At 48.3% G+C, this 19,244-nt stretch overlaps 1 protein-coding gene across 2 annotated transcripts in view; it reads right to left on the bottom strand.

Moving 5' to 3' along the window:
- Window positions 1-19,244, bottom strand: part of STXBP4 (syntaxin binding protein 4) — a 278,419-nt gene that overhangs the window by 230,830 nt on the left and 28,345 nt on the right. For both annotated transcript variants that reach the window (XM_075014469.1, XM_075014468.1), the window contains 3 exons: window positions 13,130-13,215; window positions 11,718-11,850; window positions 4,765-4,897 (listed from right to left, as the gene is read on the bottom strand). In XM_075014469.1, coding sequence (XP_074870570.1) covers window positions 4,765-4,897; window positions 11,718-11,850; window positions 13,130-13,215 — 352 coding nt within the window. The remainder of the gene's footprint in view (window positions 1-4,764; window positions 4,898-11,717; window positions 11,851-13,129; window positions 13,216-19,244) is intronic.

The raw sequence follows: 19,244 nt of genomic DNA, 5'->3' as shown, positions 1-19,244 counted from the left end.
TTTCTGCAAACATACATAACACACCTGCCATTTCTATTACAGGTGGTCATAAGACAACACTTTAAAAAGGGGGCCCTGAATTCTCATTTCACTGAAGTCCCTTTACTCTGGTTGCATAAATGAGCCTTAAGAGTGGGTAATCACAGTGTAATAGAGAATTCAGGTTATTCATCATATTGTATATGGTCATACTATATTTTCCTAAGTTATGGTCATAAATTTAAAAATTGCTATACTTCACCAATATATGGAACAAAATATAAACACATTCAGGATGTACCTATCATTCTGAACCCATACATAATTACACCAAAAATTTAGAAGTTCCTCATTCAATTTATTTCATATTTCATAAAAAAAAATCCCCAGAAAAATAAAATTTTGGACAATATTATTAGTAACCCTAAATATACTGGCCTGAGAGAGGACAAATATATAAACTTTTGTAACCCACCATACAATTTATATTTTATCTACTTGAACACTATGGATTATAACTTATCATATCATATTTTGTTGTTTAATGTTTGTCTTTGACCACAAGACAAAGATATGTTGCTTTACATTGGCCTCCAGTAAAAAAATATACAAATTACAATGCTGCCCTCTGGTGACGTCGATGGCAAACATCACATTTTAAATTTTAAATTGAGAAATTTCAAGATTATAATTTAAGTATAGCCTCAGATTTTGAACATTTGAACTGTTTCAGTGTTACAGTGCTGTTTAAAAATAAATGACCCATTCTTGTTCCCACTAAACACATCTATGAAAGAATGGGCACTAAATTGTGCAGGTGTTTGGTAGCTACAAAAAAAGACAATGAAAAGAAGAATCACTGCTATCCGTGAAGAAGCAGTTTTAAGGAAGCATTTCAATTTGTTCCCAATCTGCAGGATGGCCTTTATCTGTCTTTCCTTTCTGTACCTACAAATCTGTCATCACAAGCAGAATTTTGTGACAACAAATCATTGTAGGTACAATTAAGGTCTTTAAGGTCTTTAAAGCTATGTCTACACAAGCCCCCTCCTTTTGGAAGGGACGTGTTAATGAAGCAGTTAGGAAAATGCTCATGAGGTGCTGATACGAATATGCAGCACTTCATTAGCATATTGGCAACCATGCAAGATTTGAAAGTGACGCTTTCAGAATGCAAGTCCCCCATGTAGAGAGGAGCCTTTCGAAAGGATCCCCCGGACTTCAAAAACCAAACAGGAAGAAGGGATTTCTGAAGTCTAGGGGGTTCCTTCTAAAGGCCCCCATCTACCAGGGCAACGTGCGCTCCCAAAGCGGCACTTTCAAATCACATGCGGCTGCTTTTATGCTAATGAGGCACTGTACATTCATGTCAGTGCCTCATTAGCATCTTCCAAACTACATCATTACCATGCTCCTTTCAAAAGGGAGGGGCCAGTGTAGATGCAGAATAAGTGCTCATGCCTTGCTTTGCAGGCCCAATCAATACTTACATATTAAAATAACCTGTTGTTGTATGGAATGCTGTTGTAATTATGTCATTCCCAAGATATTAGAGAGATAAGCCATCTGGTGAAATAAATGGGAAAAGGAAAAGAGAAATGCAAAAGTTTGTACTTATATCTACACTTCTTTAAAAAAAGTAAGAGAGAGATAGCCATGTTGGTCTGTATTCTATCAAAACAAAAAAGCAGTCATGTAGCATTTTAAAGACGAACAAAATAATTTCGTATAATATCAATAAATAAATAATAATAATAATAATAAGGGCTGATTGGGGACTAAGGATAAAGTGAATTATTTTGTTAGTCTTTAAAGTGGTATATGACCGCTTTTTTCTCTAAAAAAAAAAAAAAATTAAGAGTATGGTCCCAACTCATATGTTACTGGCTGGGATCCTGGCTATCATAGAACAATAGAGCTGGAAGAGACCTAAAAAGCCATGAAGTCCAGCCCCCTGCTCCAAGCAGGACCAAACCCATCAGATCAGCCCTGCCAGAGCTGTGTCGAGCCGAGGGATGGAGACTCCACCACTTCCTGCGTAAACTATTCCAACGCTTCACCACCCTCCTAGTGAAGAAATTTTTCCTAATGTTCAACCTGGACCTTCCCAACCACAACTTGAGACCATTGTTCCGTGTTCTGCCATCCGTGACCACTGTGAACAGCCTCTCTCCAGCCTCTTTGCAACCTCCCTTCAGTAAGTTGAAGGCTGTTGTCAAGTACCCCCTCAGTCTTCTCTTCTGCAGACTAAGCAGGCCCAATTCTCTCAAACTTTCTTCATAGATCATATGCTCCAGTCCCCTAATTATTTTGGTCGCCCTCCGCTGGATGTTCTCCAGTGTATCCACGTCCTTCCTGTAATTGGGGGCCCAGAACTGGACACAGTACTCCAGATGCAGCCTCACCAAAGCCAAATAAAGAGGAATAATCACTTCTCTGGATCTACTGGCAATGCTCCTCTTGATGCAGCCTAATATGCCATTAGCTTTCTTGGCTACAACAGCACACTGTTGACTCATGTTCAGCTTCTCGTCCACTACAACTCCCAGGTCCTTTTCTGCAGAACTACTACCGAGCCAGTCGGACCCCAGCCTGTAACAATGCTTGGGATTCTTCCAGCCCAAGTGCAGGACTCTGCACTTGTCCTTACTGAACCTCATCAGATTTCTTGCAGCCCAGTCTTCCAATTTGTCTAAGTCACTGTGGACCCTATCCCTACCCTCCAGCGTATCTACCTCTCCCCCTAGGTTAGTGACATCCGCAAACTTGCTGAGGGTGCAATCCAACCCCTCATCCAGATCACTGATAAATATGGTGAACAGAACTGGACCCAGAACCAAACCTTAGGGCACTCCACTAGAAACTGAACACCATCCCGACATCGAGTCGTTGATCACTACTCACTGGGCCCAACCTTCTAGACAGATTTCTATCCATCTTACCATCCATTTGTCCAATCCACATTCCTTTAATTTGCTCACCAGAATATTGTGGGAGACCGTACCAAAAGTTTTGCTAAAGTCAAGATAAATCACATCCACTGATTTTCCCCTATCCACAGAGCCAGTTATCTCATCGTAGAAACTAATCAGATTGGTCAGGCAAGACTTGCCTTCATGAATCCATGCTGACTATTCCTGATCACTTTCCCCTCCCCCAAGTGCCTCAAAAGGACTTCCTTGAGGAGCCCCTCCATGACTTTTCCAGGGACTGATGTAAGACTGACAGGCCTATAGCTCCCTGGATCATCCTTCTTCTCTTTTTTTAAAGATGGGCACTACATTTGTGTTTTTCCAATCATACAGGATCTCTCCTGATCTGCACGACTTTTCAAAAATAACGGCCATGGGCTCGTCAATGACATAGGCCAACTCCCTCAGAACCCTCGGAAGAATTAGGTCCAGGCCCATCAATTTATGTACATTTAGCTTTTTTAGATAGCTCCTAACCTGTTCTTTCCCCACCAAAGGCTGTCCACCTTCATACCACAGTGCATCACTTATTGCATTAGTCTGGGAGCTGTCCTTGTCCGTGAAGACAGAAGCAAAGAAAGCATTAAGTACTTCAGCTTTCCCTAAATCATCTGACACTGGGTTACCTCCCCCATCCAGTAGGGGTCCCACACCCTCTCTGATCACCTTCTTCTTGCTAACATGCTTGTAGAAACTTTTCTTGTTATCCTTCACATTCCTCGCAAGTCGCAATTCCAGTTGCACTTTCGCCTTTCTGATAACTGCCCGACATTCTCAAGCTATACATTTATAGCCCTCCCTGGACATCTGTCCAAGTTTCCACTTTTTTGTAAGTTCCCTTTTTGTGCCTAAGTTTTCCAAGGATTTCCCCAGTAAGCCAGTCTGGTCTCCTACCATATTTACTTCTCTTGCTGTGCATAAGGACGGTTTCTTTCTGCGCCTTCAATAGGGCTTCCTTAAAATATTGCCAGTTTTCCTGGGCTCCTTTTCCCTTCATGGTAGCATCCCAGGGGATTCTGCCTATCAGGTTCCCGAAGGAGTCAAAGTCTGCTTTTCTGAAGTCCAAGGTGTGTAATTTACTGCTCTCTTTCCTTCCTTTAGTCAGGATCCTGAAGTCTACCATCTCATGATCACTGCTTCCCAGGTTGTCACCCACCTCCACCTTCCCTATTAGTTCCTCCCTGTTTGTAAGCAGCAGGCTGAGCCGCGCACAACCTCTGGTTGGGTCCTTCAGCACTTGTACCAAGAAGTGATCCCCAACTTCTCCAGAAACTTCCTGGACTGCTTGCGTACTGCTGTATTAGTCTCCCTAAAGTCCCGTATGATGATAAGTGCCCGCGATCCGAAAACTTCTCTCAGTTGTCCAAAAGCCAGTTCCAACTTTCCAGTTCCCCAATTATACTCTGAGCCTGCTGTGGCATGCCAGCAGGAACAAGAATTGGACTCTTTCCCTAGTTTTCTCCTTGGTGCCCAGTAACCTTCTGACTACCACATAGATACACGGAGAAGACAGAAAGAGGATACCTACACACACTCATCTCCTCCTTCCCATACAGGATACTCAGTGCAAGTTAAGATTTGATTTGATTTGATCCTTGACATGATGCTCTACTAAAGGTGATGCCACTGTCTAAAAATAGCCCAGGGTTGCCTAGCAAAATATTGTTTCTGAGACATGGCTTGCTGCTAGCATAGCAAGTCAAAGTATATCAGATGACTTTGGAGAGCATTTATACTGAGGCCAGTAATAAATGAAAAGAATGGAGCTGCATGGGAGGGAACTATGAATAAAAGAGGACTTTATAATGCCTACCTTATGACAGTCACCTCCCGGGATAACTTCTTGAATATACACCAAGGGACCTTCATTTCTGTTAATACCTCCCACAATGTTCAAACCTAAGCCTGTTCCCTTGGAAACACTGATAATCTGAAATGCACTATCACTGGGAGGAAAAAAAAAAAAGAGGAAAGAAAATTAGCATTGAAAGATTGGTTACACAGTCCGTGGAGCTTGAAAAAAGCAGCAATGAAGACCCATGGGTAATATGTCTCTTGTTGGCTTCACATGTGTTGCAACAATTAGTTTGACATATATGGGTAATGTTCAATCAGGAGGCTCATACAATCCACATTGTACTCAATAAAAAAATTACTAATTTCAGCAATTAGAAATAGAAAGTCATGTTCAGTTAAGTATTAAAGCAGTGCTATATACACCATGAGAGTTAAACTCTGATTCTCTCCTTACTTTAAATACACAATCATGTTTCTAACAGCAATGAAGGGTCCTGTGGCACCTTATAGACTAACAGAAAAGTTTTGAGCATGAGCTTTCGCGAGCACAGACTCACTTCATCAGATGCTGGTCATGGAAATCTGCAGGGCCAGGTATAAATAAGCCAGAGCAAGGCTGCGGATAACAAGGTTAGCTCAGTCAGGAAGGGTGAGGCTTACTACCAGCACTTGATCTGGAGGTGTGAACACCAAGGGAGGGGAAGCTGCTTTTGTATTTAGCCAGCCATTCACAGTCTTTGTTTAAGCCTGAGCTGAGGGCGTCGAATTTGCAGATGAATTGTAGCTCAGAAATTTCTCTTTGGAGTCTGGTCCTGAAATTTCTTTGCTGTAGGATAGCTACTTTTAAGTCTGCTACTGTGTGGCCTGGGAGATTGAAGTGCTCTCCTATGGGTTTTTGTATATGGCCATTTCTGATATCTGATTTGGGTGCGTTTATTCTTTTACGTAGAGAATATTCTTTTTCTCTATGTAAAAGAATAAACGCACAGAAATTAGATATCAGAAATGGCCATATACAAAAACCCGTAGGAGAGCACTTCAATCTCCCAGGCCACACAGTAGCAGACTTAAAAGTAGCTATTCTACAGCAAAGAAATTTCAGGACCAGACTCCAAAGAGAAATTTCTGAGCTACAATTCATCTGCAAATTCGACGCCCTCAGCTCAGGCTTAAACAAAGACTGCGAATGGCTGGCTAAATACAAAAGCAGCTTCCCCTCCCTTGGTGTTCACACCTCCAGATCAAGTGCTGGTAGTAAGCCTCACCCTTCCTGACTGAGCTAACCTTGTTATCCCCACCCTTGCTCTGGCTTATTTATACCTGGCCCTGCAGATTTCCAAGACCAGCATCTGATGCAGTGAGTCTGTGCTCACAAAAGCTCATGCTCAAAACTTTTCTGTTAGTCTATAAGGTGCCACAGGACCCTTCGTTGCTGTTACAGATCTAGACTAACACGGCTACCCCTCCGATACTTGACAATCATGTTTCTAGGGATCTGAAAGTAATCACAAAAACATAATTGTATGAAAAGCTTCAAGTGCCATCTTCTTTTAAAAAAATCACTTTTGTGTTTTTTGTCAAGACTGTCTTGCTTTGTGTTCATTCCATCTGAAGATTTATCCTGCTCCCCAGGATAGGGTGTTCACCTCCACACAAGGCCAGGAAGTGTAAGGTGGCTAGACAACCAATTAACTGCATGGATTGCACGTGGAGGAGCAGCTAGCGAGCAGAGTAGGGGTTGAGTGACAGTAAACATGAGACTCCACTGGACAGGAACAGGAGTCATCTGTTTACAGTCCAGGAGTTGAGAGCAGAAAGTCAACGGCACAGAAGTACTCTGAAGTCTCTCTCAAGGAGAAGCAAGGTATGGTAAGGACTATAGAGAGTAGTCTACGGTTACTCCCTGGGAGGAGGGAGTTTGAACTTGAAAACTGGGGGAAGCCAGAAAGGCAGGGAATCTAAGGGGAAAAGCAGCCAAGTGTGGGATAGGGCAGACCTTAGCTGCTGATGACAGGACCTTGAACAGGAACAGAGTTGATGATCGGACTGTGTTCCCCTACCAGTCACTGGTAAGTGGCACAGACCAGGCAGTGGGGAGTTGACTGCCTGGGACAATTAGGCTTTGGGGACATGCCAAAGGATCAAGTAACAAAGAAGCAGGTGGTTCTGGAGCAGAGAGAGGCTGTAACCTAAGAGAGAGAGCATCTGAGTGCAGTCACTGGAAGGGTTATTGACCAGTCAGCTTATGCCCAGATCTGCCAAGCAGATGTATCATCACACCCTCCTACAAAACTGTTCCATCATTTGAACAGCTCACTGTGTTCCAAACTTGGTGGTAATATTTTTTCACTGCCTCAGTTCACAAAGCTCTCTGCATCAGTGGGTGAGTACACGGATGGATAGATAAATGGGTAGAGGGGCAGAACATGCTTCAAAACATTGTTAGAGCTGCAAGCTGGGAGTTAGGACTCCTGGATTTCAGCCCTGGTTCTGCCTCTAACTCAGAGCGTGGCCTTACATTTCTGCTACATCTACACTACAGCATGATTTCTAAAGGCGAGCTTTCAAAGGCAACCTTTCAAAAGATCGCCTTTTGAAAGCCAGCATCTACACACAAAAAGCAGATTGAGGTCATGAACTGCTCTTCTGGAAGAAAGCATCCACACAGCCAGGGCACTCTTTTGAAAGAAAGGGCTAGGAAATGCTGAGGACGAGGTCATATGGCAAACAAGCTCTCCCCACAGCCAGCCACTCCCTTTAAGGGCCCCTCCCAAGTACCCTCGTCCTGCACACACTGAGGGCTGCTTTGCCACCCAGAGCAACACAGACCCTGACCATGCAGAGGAATCACTTTGGAGCACACTCTGGATGTGCAGCAGTTCCCCGATGTTGACCTCGTCGAGGCAGTGGTCAGCCTTCTGGCCATGTTGCTATTCGCCGCCCTCCAGCAGCTCCAGAGGGCCACCTGAATAGCCACCTTCCTGAAGGAGGCTCCGTGGGGCAATGTATACCCCCCACCCTCCGGTGATCTGGTGTCTTTGGAACTACCCTGCCAGCACCAAGTGATGGGACCAGCTGGTGCTGGCAGACTGGGACAATGATCGCTGGCTCCAGAACTCTTACATGACCAAGCAGACATTTCTGGAGCTATGTGACTGGCTTGCCCAGCCCACCAGCACCAGTACACCCAGATGCAGCCCACACTCCCCCTGCAAAAGAAGGTAGCCATTGCCCTCCTAAAACTGACCAGCCTGGACAGTCACCAGTCAGTTGGCCACCAGTTAGGGGTGGGCAAAGCCACTATTGGGGCCGTCCTCGTGGAGGCAAGCCATGCTCAGGTCATAAACCCACCACAAGGAAGGGTAGAGGGCTCCCAGATAAGTGGGACTCTCAGGGACCTGGGGGGCCCTGGGGAGGAGGGCCCCAGAGGAGACAGGGGAGAGGAGCTCTGGGAAGAAGGAACAGAGGAGCGGGGCATTGAGCACTCAGCCACGTACTCACGGGCATATTCACCCTCCACCACCATGCAGGCCACCCTTCTTTGTCAGGCTGTCCACGTTGGGGACCTCAACGTCGCCCTCACAGGATTCACAGAGCTGGGCTTCCCTAACTGCTTTGGGATGTTGGATGGAACCCATATTGCTCCAGGCTGTCATGGATACCAAAGGCTGGTTCATGGACATCTGTGTGGGCTGGTCAGGCTGAGCCCATGATGCCTGGGTACTTAGGAACTGATGGGTTGGCTGCAGGATGCAGGGGGTGGACTTACATCCACTTGTGGGAGCTCCCAGTCCAGGACCTGACCATGCCCCTTTGCATTATGGCCGATGCCGCATACCTCTGCAACCGTGGCTCATGCGGCCCTTCTCGGGACATACCGACCCCACCCAAGATCTTTTTTAATGAGTGCCTGAACTGAGCCTGGAACACAGTCAAGCAGGTGTTTGGATGCCTGAAGGGGTGCTTTCGGTGCCTCCTAACACACCTGGAGGTCAGCCTCCACAATGTGATGACCATGGTGGGGACAAACTGCAATCTCCACAACATTGTGGAGAGCAAGCACAAGCCTTTCACACAGGGCTAGGCTGCTGAGGCCAGCCATGGCTATGAACAGCTGGCCACTGCCCTGTGTCACCAGGCTCACCAGGACACGGTGCAGGTCAGGGAGGCCCTCTGGAAGGCCTTCATGTGGGGGCCCCAATGACTGTTCCCTAGACACCCTCCACCATGAGCTGCCTCCCACACACCCACCTCTTACCATTCCCCCCACCATTCACGAGGGACACAGGGGTGGTAAAATATTAACAATTTATTGAGAAAAAACAAACAAAAAAAACCCACCCTCTTTCAACCTGATGAACTCTATAATAAACTATGTCCAGTGGGGAGTGAGGGAGAACTATATACAATGGGAATCCTGGGGCAAGGGTGGGGGCAACGCAACTTGGAGGGGGGCCTTACTACTCCACAGGGGTGGAGGGCCGGGAGTTATGACTTGTGTGGGAGCCCCTACTGCTCCACTTCTGTGGCCCCTGCTGGGGCTGGGATGGGAACATAGGGACACAGGGGCAAGGGAAGGCCCATAGGGAAGAAAGGAAGGGTGGGGAGTGGCTCACCCTGGCCAGCACTGCTCACCAGCCAGCAACCAAGTGCCAGCCAGGTGGCTGGGGGGAGGTAGGGTGGGAGCAGGGCAGCAAGGTCAGGGGCTGCAGGGTGGGGCGCTGCAGAGGGCCTAGCATTGGAGCTGAAGGCAGGGTCAGGTGGGTGGTTGCAGACTTGGCGAGGGTGTCCAGGGTGCCCATAACCCAATCCCAAGCCTCCTGCTCCATCACCAGCCACTCTTGCAGGATGGAGGTCATGTCCCGCAGGGTGGCTGTGTGGGTGGCAGTGGCCTCCTCCTCCTGGGGGAGCTGGTGCATACCCAGGCAGCAGCGCTGTGGGGCGCAGGAAGTGGAGGTGTCCCAGCCCCCTCGCCATCTGCTCCGGGTCTTCTCTGGATGTGGACATGGTTCAGCCTGTCCCCCAACAGTGGACCTGTGGAGACAGAAGGGGACAGAGTGATGGCCCATCAGTCTTATGACCTGACCCCGGAGATTGTGCCCCCTGTGGCCTCCCCATCCAGTGGCCCAGGGGCCCTGTGGGCTCCCACAAGTGGAGAGGACCCTGTGTGAGTGGAATCTGCACCAGGTTCAGTCAGGCCCCCCAGCTTCCCTCCCTGGGTGAGTGGACTGTGGTGCTGTCTGGGGGGCAGGCACTGAGTGCCGCGCAGGACCCCCTCTAGGGCCTGGGGACAGTGGCCTTCTGGGATGCGTCCAGACTGATGCCGGTGGCCATGTGAGTGACCCACTGCTGGCTGTGGCACAGGTAGGAGCCCCCTTCCCACATGCCAGGGCATCTGGAACACTCAGTACCTACCTGGCGATCCCTTCAGGAAGTTGGGAGAGGTCTAGGTGTAGCAGTCCTAGCTCGACGACCCAGCAGGGAGGGCAATGATGAGGGTCCCATCACTGAATTCCTTGACATTGCTTCCTGCCTGGGCGCCCTGCTCCCTTGGTTGGGGGATGCTGGCACCCGATGGTCTGGCAGGTACACCATCTCTGTATCTGGCTTGTGCTCCGGCTCCGGCTCTGGCTCTGGCCCAGTGATGTCCATGGGGGCAACCAGGTGGGGCTGTCTGCTTCACCCCGAGGCGGCGGTCCAGCTCCTCAAAGTGGGGGCAGCCAGTGGGCACTGCCCCCGAGTGGCTGGCTGCATCCTGGGCATGGCAGTAAGCCTGCCTTAGCTCCTCTACCTTAGAGCAGACCCAGTCAGGCATGCGGCTGGGGTGCCCCTGGATGTCAGACCAGTGGAGAGGTGGGTGAATGCTGCAGCACTCCAGTGATGGCCACCTGTGTGCAGGAGAACCTCCTTGTCCCCCCACAGTCCAAGGAGGTCCTTAACTCTGGCCTCTGTCCAGGAAGGGGCCCTTTATTGGGAGCACTGGCTAGGCTCCTGTGAGCCCTTGGAGTGCTCCGTGGGGCACCCCTGGGGAGCGCAGGCTCCTGGCTGCTGACCATGCTGCCGGTAGGGTGGCTGATGGTAATCTGGTATCGCTGCGAAGGCATGCTGGAGGAAGCTCATGCTCTCCCTGCAGCAAGCACGCTCTCAGCTTCCTGTCCCAGGGTTTCTGGGTCCCTGAGTCTTTCAACACAGCCAGGCGCAGAGACCATAGAGTCCTACTTATGCTGGCAGGGGCGTCTCTGCACTCCAGCTGGCTGGCATCATGGTGGATCCCCCTTTCAAAAGAGAGGCCCATGGAGCATCTACACAGATTTTCTTTGGAAAGAGTCTTCTGAAAGAAGGCACTCTTCCTGAAACGGGAATGGAAGAGTGATTTCGAAAGTGGGCCACGTTCTTCTGAAAATATTTTTGAAAGAAGATATTTTGTGTGTCGACACTCCGCAGGATCTTACAGAAGCTCCCTTTCTTTCGAACATTATTTCAAACGAATGAGCTCGTGCAGACATGGCCTTCGCGTTTCATGTTTTTCAAGACAATATATTTCAGGTTTTTCTCTTTTTTGGTGTTTTCAAAAAATGTTGTTGGACTGAGACCTTTCCTGCAGTGTTTGCAACTAAAGCATTGTAGCAATGTATAAGTGTACATGAACCAGAAGGAAAAACTAACTAGGGGCTGGCTAGAAATAACCGTAAATACAATTTAATTTAAGACAAGCTAATTTCACCAAAATGAGCAAAACACGAAAAATAAACAGATGAAACAAAATGGCCAAAATAAATTACTTTTAAAAATTAATTCGGTTTTAACAACCAACAGTATTATGGATAATATATTTTTTTAAATAGTGCAGTCTTTGTAACATGTGCCCCTTTAGTGAGTGCCACACAAAATATCCATAAGAAGATAAACACAAATACTTTAAACCAGGGGAGTTCAAAAAAGAAAGCTAATGTCAGTTTCAGAAATTACTTTGTGAGCTGCGGAGATGTCGTGGTAACAGAATTATTTCCATTACAGCTGATGACAATATCCTTTGGATGCAGAAGCAGAGGACTTTGTGACCTTGAGGATGATCCAGCAGAAAGGCTGTCAACTGGTTTTCCTCAAAGAAAGAAATAATGAGGAAAGAGGAATAAAAACCACATTCATGGCAGACAAAATGTTTCACTGACATATAGCACCAATTTCTGCTCAGGCAAACAGGTCAGTACACGTCAGGAAGAGAAGCATGATTTGTCCCATGAACTTGAACTAATAAAGGTTCTGGTAAACTGCATCATTATGACCAAGTCTCTTATTATTAATTTTGATACTGAATATAATAAAAGTGTCTCCAGTACTGGGTGTTTTCCCAAGCTGGCTTCTGTCCAATATCCAGTTTGTCACAAATCCAGTACTTTGGAGGTCTTGCAATCAGTTGTATCAATCGTATCCAACCCTCTGCATAATAGGAATAGGTGCAAAGGCTCTGAACCTACTCTTGGGAGGGAAATGAGTGTGACCCACTCTGTTTGGCTCTAGGAAAGAATGTTTAGCACCTGGGTTCACTTATAACATCTGTGCTTGATTTGGAAAAACAAAAACACAGAACAATAGAAGACTGGAGTTGACAGCCAATACAATACACCATAACAGCTGCTGAAAATAATTTATCCTTGCAGTGCTAAATTTATCCCCTCTGTCCCCTCATGTTCCCAAATCAACAGCTCAGGCGCTTTACTCCAGTCTCCCAGTCCTTCCTTCCTTCCCTCCTGAGAGAAGAGCCAATAAAAGCTTTTGTCTAAAGATAAACAAACCCACAGGGAACCCCGCAGCTAGCAGCTTCAGGGTGGAAGCTCAGTCAAACACTCAGGTATTCAGAAAACACATGACTTGCTGATACGTGAAGACTGACCCTTCAAATGAAAAGACTGAGTGAAGTAAAACAATCATACATCTTCCCTTCTCAAAGGTATAAATCATCCCTACTAATGTAGCAACTCCAAATGGAGTGTGAAGCACTACAATCTCTCAAGTATCAACACTTTGCAGTGTTAAGGTAACTTTCATCATAGATTTTCATTACATTTTCTAAACCATTCATTTAATGAAAACACTTTGAGATAGATGATATAATACAGATGTGGAAATGGACATAGAGAAGTTGCTGTGAGATCACAAACTGAGTTCATACTTGAGTCATGAATAAACAAAGGAGCCCCATCAGACTCCTAATCTCCTCACTAAAACATACTGCCCGACCCCTGCAAAATAAATTTTTGAAGTGCTGATTTACATTTCATACAAGGATGACAGCAGTGTTCTCCAACATTATTTCAAGCTATAAAGAATCCTCTATTACTTCCTTGTAGTGGAAAATTTAGAAACATTCAGTGCCTCACCAGCTAGCAGTTGTGTCGGTGAACATCTTGCAGAGTCTGTGTTACTGCATGATCCATATTTATCCCTCAAGACGAGAAATTCTTTCCTATGATAATTAAAAAATATTTTTATTTAACTTGACTTCAGTTACAAATGCATCCTTGAGACCACATATGAGTGCCACTTGTTTAGAACATAGTTCTCACAGTTTCCACCGTACACCCAATTCCCCCAGACCACCAGGTACTTTAAAAGTCAGATGGCTCAAAACCAGAAAAAAAATGAAATTTTTCTCAGATATAAAAATATGGAGAACAGATCTATGACAGAGTAGCACAACACTAAAGGACATGCACAGAGGCTGATAGTCTATAAACAAGATGAGCTGGTTACCACAAGATAAAGAGGTTTAATTACTAGCTCTGTTCCTCCTGGATTGCAAATGCCTCTGAAGCAGCTCAACAGTGACCTCTCTGAATGATGAGAAAGTGTTGCTGCTTGATTCCAAGATGAGACAGATATTCACTAACAGAAATTGCATGCATAACACAGGGGGGAGAAAGATTCTGTTCTACCTTTGTTATTAATTCTGAGACACAATATTTTATACATAATAGAAGGATGAAAAGCGCCTAGAACCTGTATTTGCTTTTCCTACTCAATAATAAAACAGATTTAATTCGTAGGATTTATACATCTGAATTCTCTCATGTTTATTTCAGGATTCTTCATTATAAGCACAGCCTTTTCTTTTCTTGCTTCACTCAAAAAACAGTGAGCACCTATAGCTTTTCTGATTATTGCTCTCAATGTTTTGTCTGATCAAGTGTATTGCTTAGAAACATGAAATGTGGTAGTATCTATTTTTCTGCATTGTTTTAAATATCAGCTGATTTACTTGACTTGCAAGTATTTAGAAACAATGAGCCTGATTCTGATTTCACCTTCACTAGTTTTACACTAGCATAATTGACTTCATTAGAGTTACTGCTGGTTTACAAACGGATAAGATTATATTCAGCCCAAAGTTTCTATTCATTCCAGGTTTTCCCTTTCTTTAATTCCAAACTATAATAGAGAGAAGGGGGAAAAAATTCACATAATGGATAGTCCCCATTTCCTCTCTCTTTTTATAGCACCACTATACATTGGAGTCACCACTCTGCATATAATGAAGAAAGATAACTTTGAAGCTTACATGATTATTTTCTGGTTTTTGAGTGAGATTCTGGTAATTGTATTTGAAAACACTGATCAAATTAGCAAAGCTAGACACTAGTAATTAACAGCTACAGCTTGCTTCTGTTCTCATATATAATTGCAAGTACTGTTACTGAGAACAGCCCTCCTGCAACAAGCCTGTCATAACAGAGCAAGCAGCAGAGAAAGAATATGCTGGTTTTTTGCCTCCTCTGACTACTTTCTAACATGTCCTTGGGGAAGAGTCACTTTGCACAAGGGGTCAAATAACTCACTGGCTCCCCATTTGTTTCAGAATCCAGTTAAATTTGCACTGGTTAATTTTAAAACTTTCTGTGAACATCTTTTACCACAACTCAGGACACATTACTTTCCCTTCTCTATATCTAGAGCTAGAGTCTTCTCTACCCCATTCTCTACAACCTCGCTATGAACAGTGAAAGACACTTTTGTACAACAGTTTCTGCCCTAGTTTTTATCCCTACCCTCTAATTCCAAATTTTAGTTGAATATCTTTTTGTCCTTGGTACATATCTCTTTGGTTTTTCACTCCTGCAATTTTTTTATCTCTTTAACTGAATTAACTCTATAGAGTACTGCAAGATGAAATTTGTAGAAAAGACTCTACAGAAAAGATAACTTTTTTTAGAATATTATATTAAGAACTTAAATGTCTTATCAGGCTATATCTACACTACAGAGAGCTTCTGAAAGAAGCCCGTAAAGAAGATCTCTTCCAAAAAATCTTCTTTCAAAAAGTGCATCCACACACAAAAAAGCAGATCAAAAGAGTGATCTACTCTTTCCAAAGAGTGTCCACACAGCCCCTACTCTTTCAAACAAATGGGCCAGGGATCAAAAAATCAGGCCCCGTGAGGACTGCTCTATTGAAAAAAAAAAAAAGGTGGGGCCTGCAAAGTATCTATACACATTTTCTTTCAAAAGACGCTTTTGAAAGGGGATGCTCTTCCTGAAACAGGAAAGGAAAAGCAATTTTGAAAGGAGCACTGCATTCTTTCGATTTACTTTCAAAAGAACACTTTTTGGCCGCTTCTACAAATGCAGATCTTCCAGAAGAATGGCAACTTCTTCTGGAAGATCCATGGAGCGTCTACACACGTAAGGCACTCTTCTGGAAAGAATGTAGAAAAAGGTGCCCCATCCTCCAGATTCCATACTCTGCTGCGGAATCAGAAAGACGGCCTTCTTCTGGAAGGACCTCCTGAGGCTCTGGCGTGACGAGGAGGTCCTCTGGGACACCAGCAGGCACTGGAGGAATGCCCCAGCCTTCACCCACCTCACCCAGGGTCTGGCTGCCCATGGCCACCCTTCCTGGACACCTGAGCAAGTTTGCTGCAAGGTGAAGGAGCTGTGGCAGGGGTACATGCGGGCCCGACACAGCACCCACAGATCCCACTGTGCCCCAGCCAGCTGCCCTTTCTACAGGGAGCTGCAGGACTTCCTGGCAGCAGACAACGCTTCACCACCCCACGTCATGGTGGAGACGACTGCACCTGAGCCCCCTGCTGCACCAGAGGGGAAGGAGGGTCCCACCATGGTAGACATCCCATCCGGCAGGGAGTCCTCAGATAGATCCCTCACCATCGCGCTGCTCTCCACCGCCAGCAGCCAGGCCCCCTCCAGTCAGGCATCACCCAATGTGTGCGAAGCCAGAGAAAAGTCCCGGGGGCGGGGGCACACCTGGACCCCAGTGCCAGGCCCCAACACCTTACGGCCCATCCCTGGTTGGGACACAGGCCGCATCCATGCCTGCGAGCAGCATCTGGCTCCCTCTATCATGGAGCACCCCCTGAGCATGCCGAGGGGCCCTTAGGCAGCACAGCTCCACCCAGTTCCCCACATGGCCAAGCTCCCCCCAGCCCGAAAGCCTGTTGTCAAAGTGGGCCACCACGGACAGTGCCCCAGCCCCGGCACCATGCCCCAGGGACCAGCATGGTGAGTGCACACAGGCCCGCACAGCGGCATCCTCTGATACACAGCCGTTCCGTGGGTCTGGGGAGTGGGCAACCACCCAGGAGGCCAGGGCCATGTCACCCAGGGTCTGGATGTGGGACTGACCCTCCACCCCACCTTCTCTCTCTCACAGTGGCACCATTCAAGGGCAGAGGGAGTTGGATGAGGAGCCTGGGGCCTGCCAGCTCCAGGCTGGAGGACCCAGAAGGCCACCAGCAGGGCCAGGACCACCCCCACAGCACAGCAGCCACGGGTGCACCGGATCAGGTGCCGGGGCTGTGAGGACAAGGTCGCAGCCTACACCGCAGCCCTCTGCCACCTAAACACCCTCGCCGAGAGGCAGCTGGCCCTTGATGAGGCCAAGCTGCAGAGGAGGTGGGACACATGGGGGGGAGGTGGGGATGCTCTGCAGAGTGTGTGGGGCCCTTGTGAATCAGCCCCTGCCCCCCCCGGCTGCTTCCCCTGCTGTCCCCTCCACTGGTCCCCCAAGGCCCCCCTGCTACCTCCCCACCGCCTCCCCTGCTGCCCCCCCCACTGGCCCCTCAGCTGCTCCCATTTCCCCAGCCCATGACCCTGAGGCCCTGGCCGCCCTACTGCTCATGGGCCTGCCTACGGCTGCCCTGAGGGACCTTGCGGCGTGGCTCGTGGCCACAAGAAGTCATGTGGAGGGTTCCCAGAGCCACGACCTGCCCCCCCAACCCCTCTGCTGAGGCTGGACCAGATGCAGACCGGCCTCACCTGCCAGTGCTCCCGACCCCTATGAGTGCCCCACAGGGTACCACACACCCAGGACGGGAGGAGCACCAGGGCTTGCGGCCCTCCACCCCATCCCTTCACTAGGGCCCCCATGATCTCTGTCTCAGGCCCCATCCACATTCACATGTCCCTGCTCCCTTACTCTCATGTATACAGTTTAGTCAGTTTTAGATTATTAAACTTTAGTTTTATTATACTGTAGTTACTATTTACATTGTTTTCTACTGTTCTACGCTGTGAGTTAAATACATAGTTACATTTTGCACCCCATGTCCCTGGTTATTATGGGGTAGGGTAGGAGAGGTGGGGGGGTGCGGGGAAGTGTTAGGGGGCTAGTAGTCCCCCCCGGGTGAATGCCTCTCGGAAAGCCTCACAGATCCAGAGCCCGTCACTGTCGAGCTGCCTGTCGGGGGCTGCAGTGGGCTGCTGGTACTGGGGCAGGGTCCACTCACGTGCCTTGATGAGGTTGTGGAGCGTGCAACTGGTGGCCACGACCTGCGGGACATTTTCTACCCCCACATCGAGGCACGTGAGGAGACACCTGAATCGCACCTTCAGACAGCCGAAGGCACATTCAACTGTATGCCAGGCCCATGCGAGCTGGGCGTTGACAGCTCCTGGGAGGGTGTGAGGTGGCCCATGTATGGTTTATCAACCAGAGCTGGAGTGCGTAGGCCGGGTCGCCCACAAGTCAGACGGGCATCGCAACCTCCCCAATGACGCACTCCCCCTGGGGCACAGATATCCCGGCCTCTATCCTGTGGAACAAGGGCAGAGTTCCACAGGATCCGTGCGTCATGTGCCCTGCCCAGCCAGCTGACATAAATGTCTGTGAACCTCCCATGGGTGTCCGCCACAGCCTGGCACACGATCAAGTAGTACCCCTTCTGGCTGATGTATCAGCCACCCCTGTGGTCTGGGGCCCTGATGGGGATATGCATCCCATTGATCACCCCGAAGCACTTGGGGAACTCAAGTGCAGTGAAGCCCTCAGTGAGAGCATCCAGGTCCCCAGTGCGCACCAGCTGCTGCACCAGCACACGGTTGATGGCACTCATGACCTGCAGGGGAACAGGAGCGAGCACACGCATAGGCATACATAGGGGGGTTCCCTGCCCCTTCTGCTTCCACCCCCTACCTCCCTGCCAGGCCCCCCTTGCTTGGGGGCCCCTCCAGCAATGAGTATGTTGTATCCCCCCTGACCTAGACCTGCCCGGCCCCCAGCCCGACCTCCTCCCAATTGGCCCCTGGGGTCCCCCAAGCCCACCAACCTCCTCCCTCCCCCCCGAACAACGGCCCCAATGGTGGATGTGCACACCCCGAACTGCTGCCCAATGGACTGGTAGCTGTCTAGGGTGGCCAATTTTCAGATGGCAATGACCATGCGCCTTTCTGGGGAGAAGGACAGCCTCATCCAGGTATCCTGGTGTCAGACCATGGGGGCGAGCCAGCTGCAGATCTCCAGGAAAGTCTCTGCCTTCATCCAAAAGTCTTGCAGGCAGTGGTCATCAACCTACTCCCATGACAACCCTGTCCCACCAGTCCGTGCTGGTGGCGTGGGTCCAGATGCACTGGATGGCCCAGAGGGGCACCAGCAGGGGTGGTGGGGGCTTCAGGACCCACAGTCCTGGGTCTCTGTCTCCACAGGAGGCCAAGGAGGGTGACCAGGATGGCTAGCCTGTGGGTAAGGGCAAGCCTGTTGGCCTGCAGCTGTTGGGGGTTCACGCCTGCTGGTCAACGTGCGCTGGACAGGGATCTGGGTTTGCCTTGCTGTGCACAGATGTGGCAGGCCTCAGCAGCTTGTGCAAGGAGGGGGCTGTCTGAGTGGGGTTCCTTTAAAGGGCCGTTTAGTCGGCAGCCCCAGAAGGGTTCCCTGGCCGTGCGACCCCGTCCACGCCGTTTCCTGCCCTGTTCTTCCGGAAGAGCACCAGTGCATGTGGGCAGCTCTTTCAGCGGCCTGTTTAGCATGTAGACTCACTCTTCCGGAAGGCGATCCTCTGGAAGACGTAGATGATCCTCCAGAAAACGTATTCCGGAGGATCATCTTCCAGAACAAACGGAATGTGTAGAAATGGCCTTTGTGTGTAGACATGCCACGCGATCTTTCAAAAGAGCCACCTTCTTTCGAAAAATCTTGCTAGTGCAGATGTAGTCTCAGAGAATAGTTGTCTAATTTAATAAATAGCTTACATTGTTCAAAAAAGG

Source organism: Carettochelys insculpta, chromosome 20, assembly GCF_033958435.1.
Source record: "Carettochelys insculpta isolate YL-2023 chromosome 20, ASM3395843v1, whole genome shotgun sequence".
NCBI lineage: Eukaryota > Metazoa > Chordata > Testudines > Carettochelyidae > Carettochelys > Carettochelys insculpta.
This window is presented reverse-complemented; position numbering and strand designations above follow the sequence as displayed.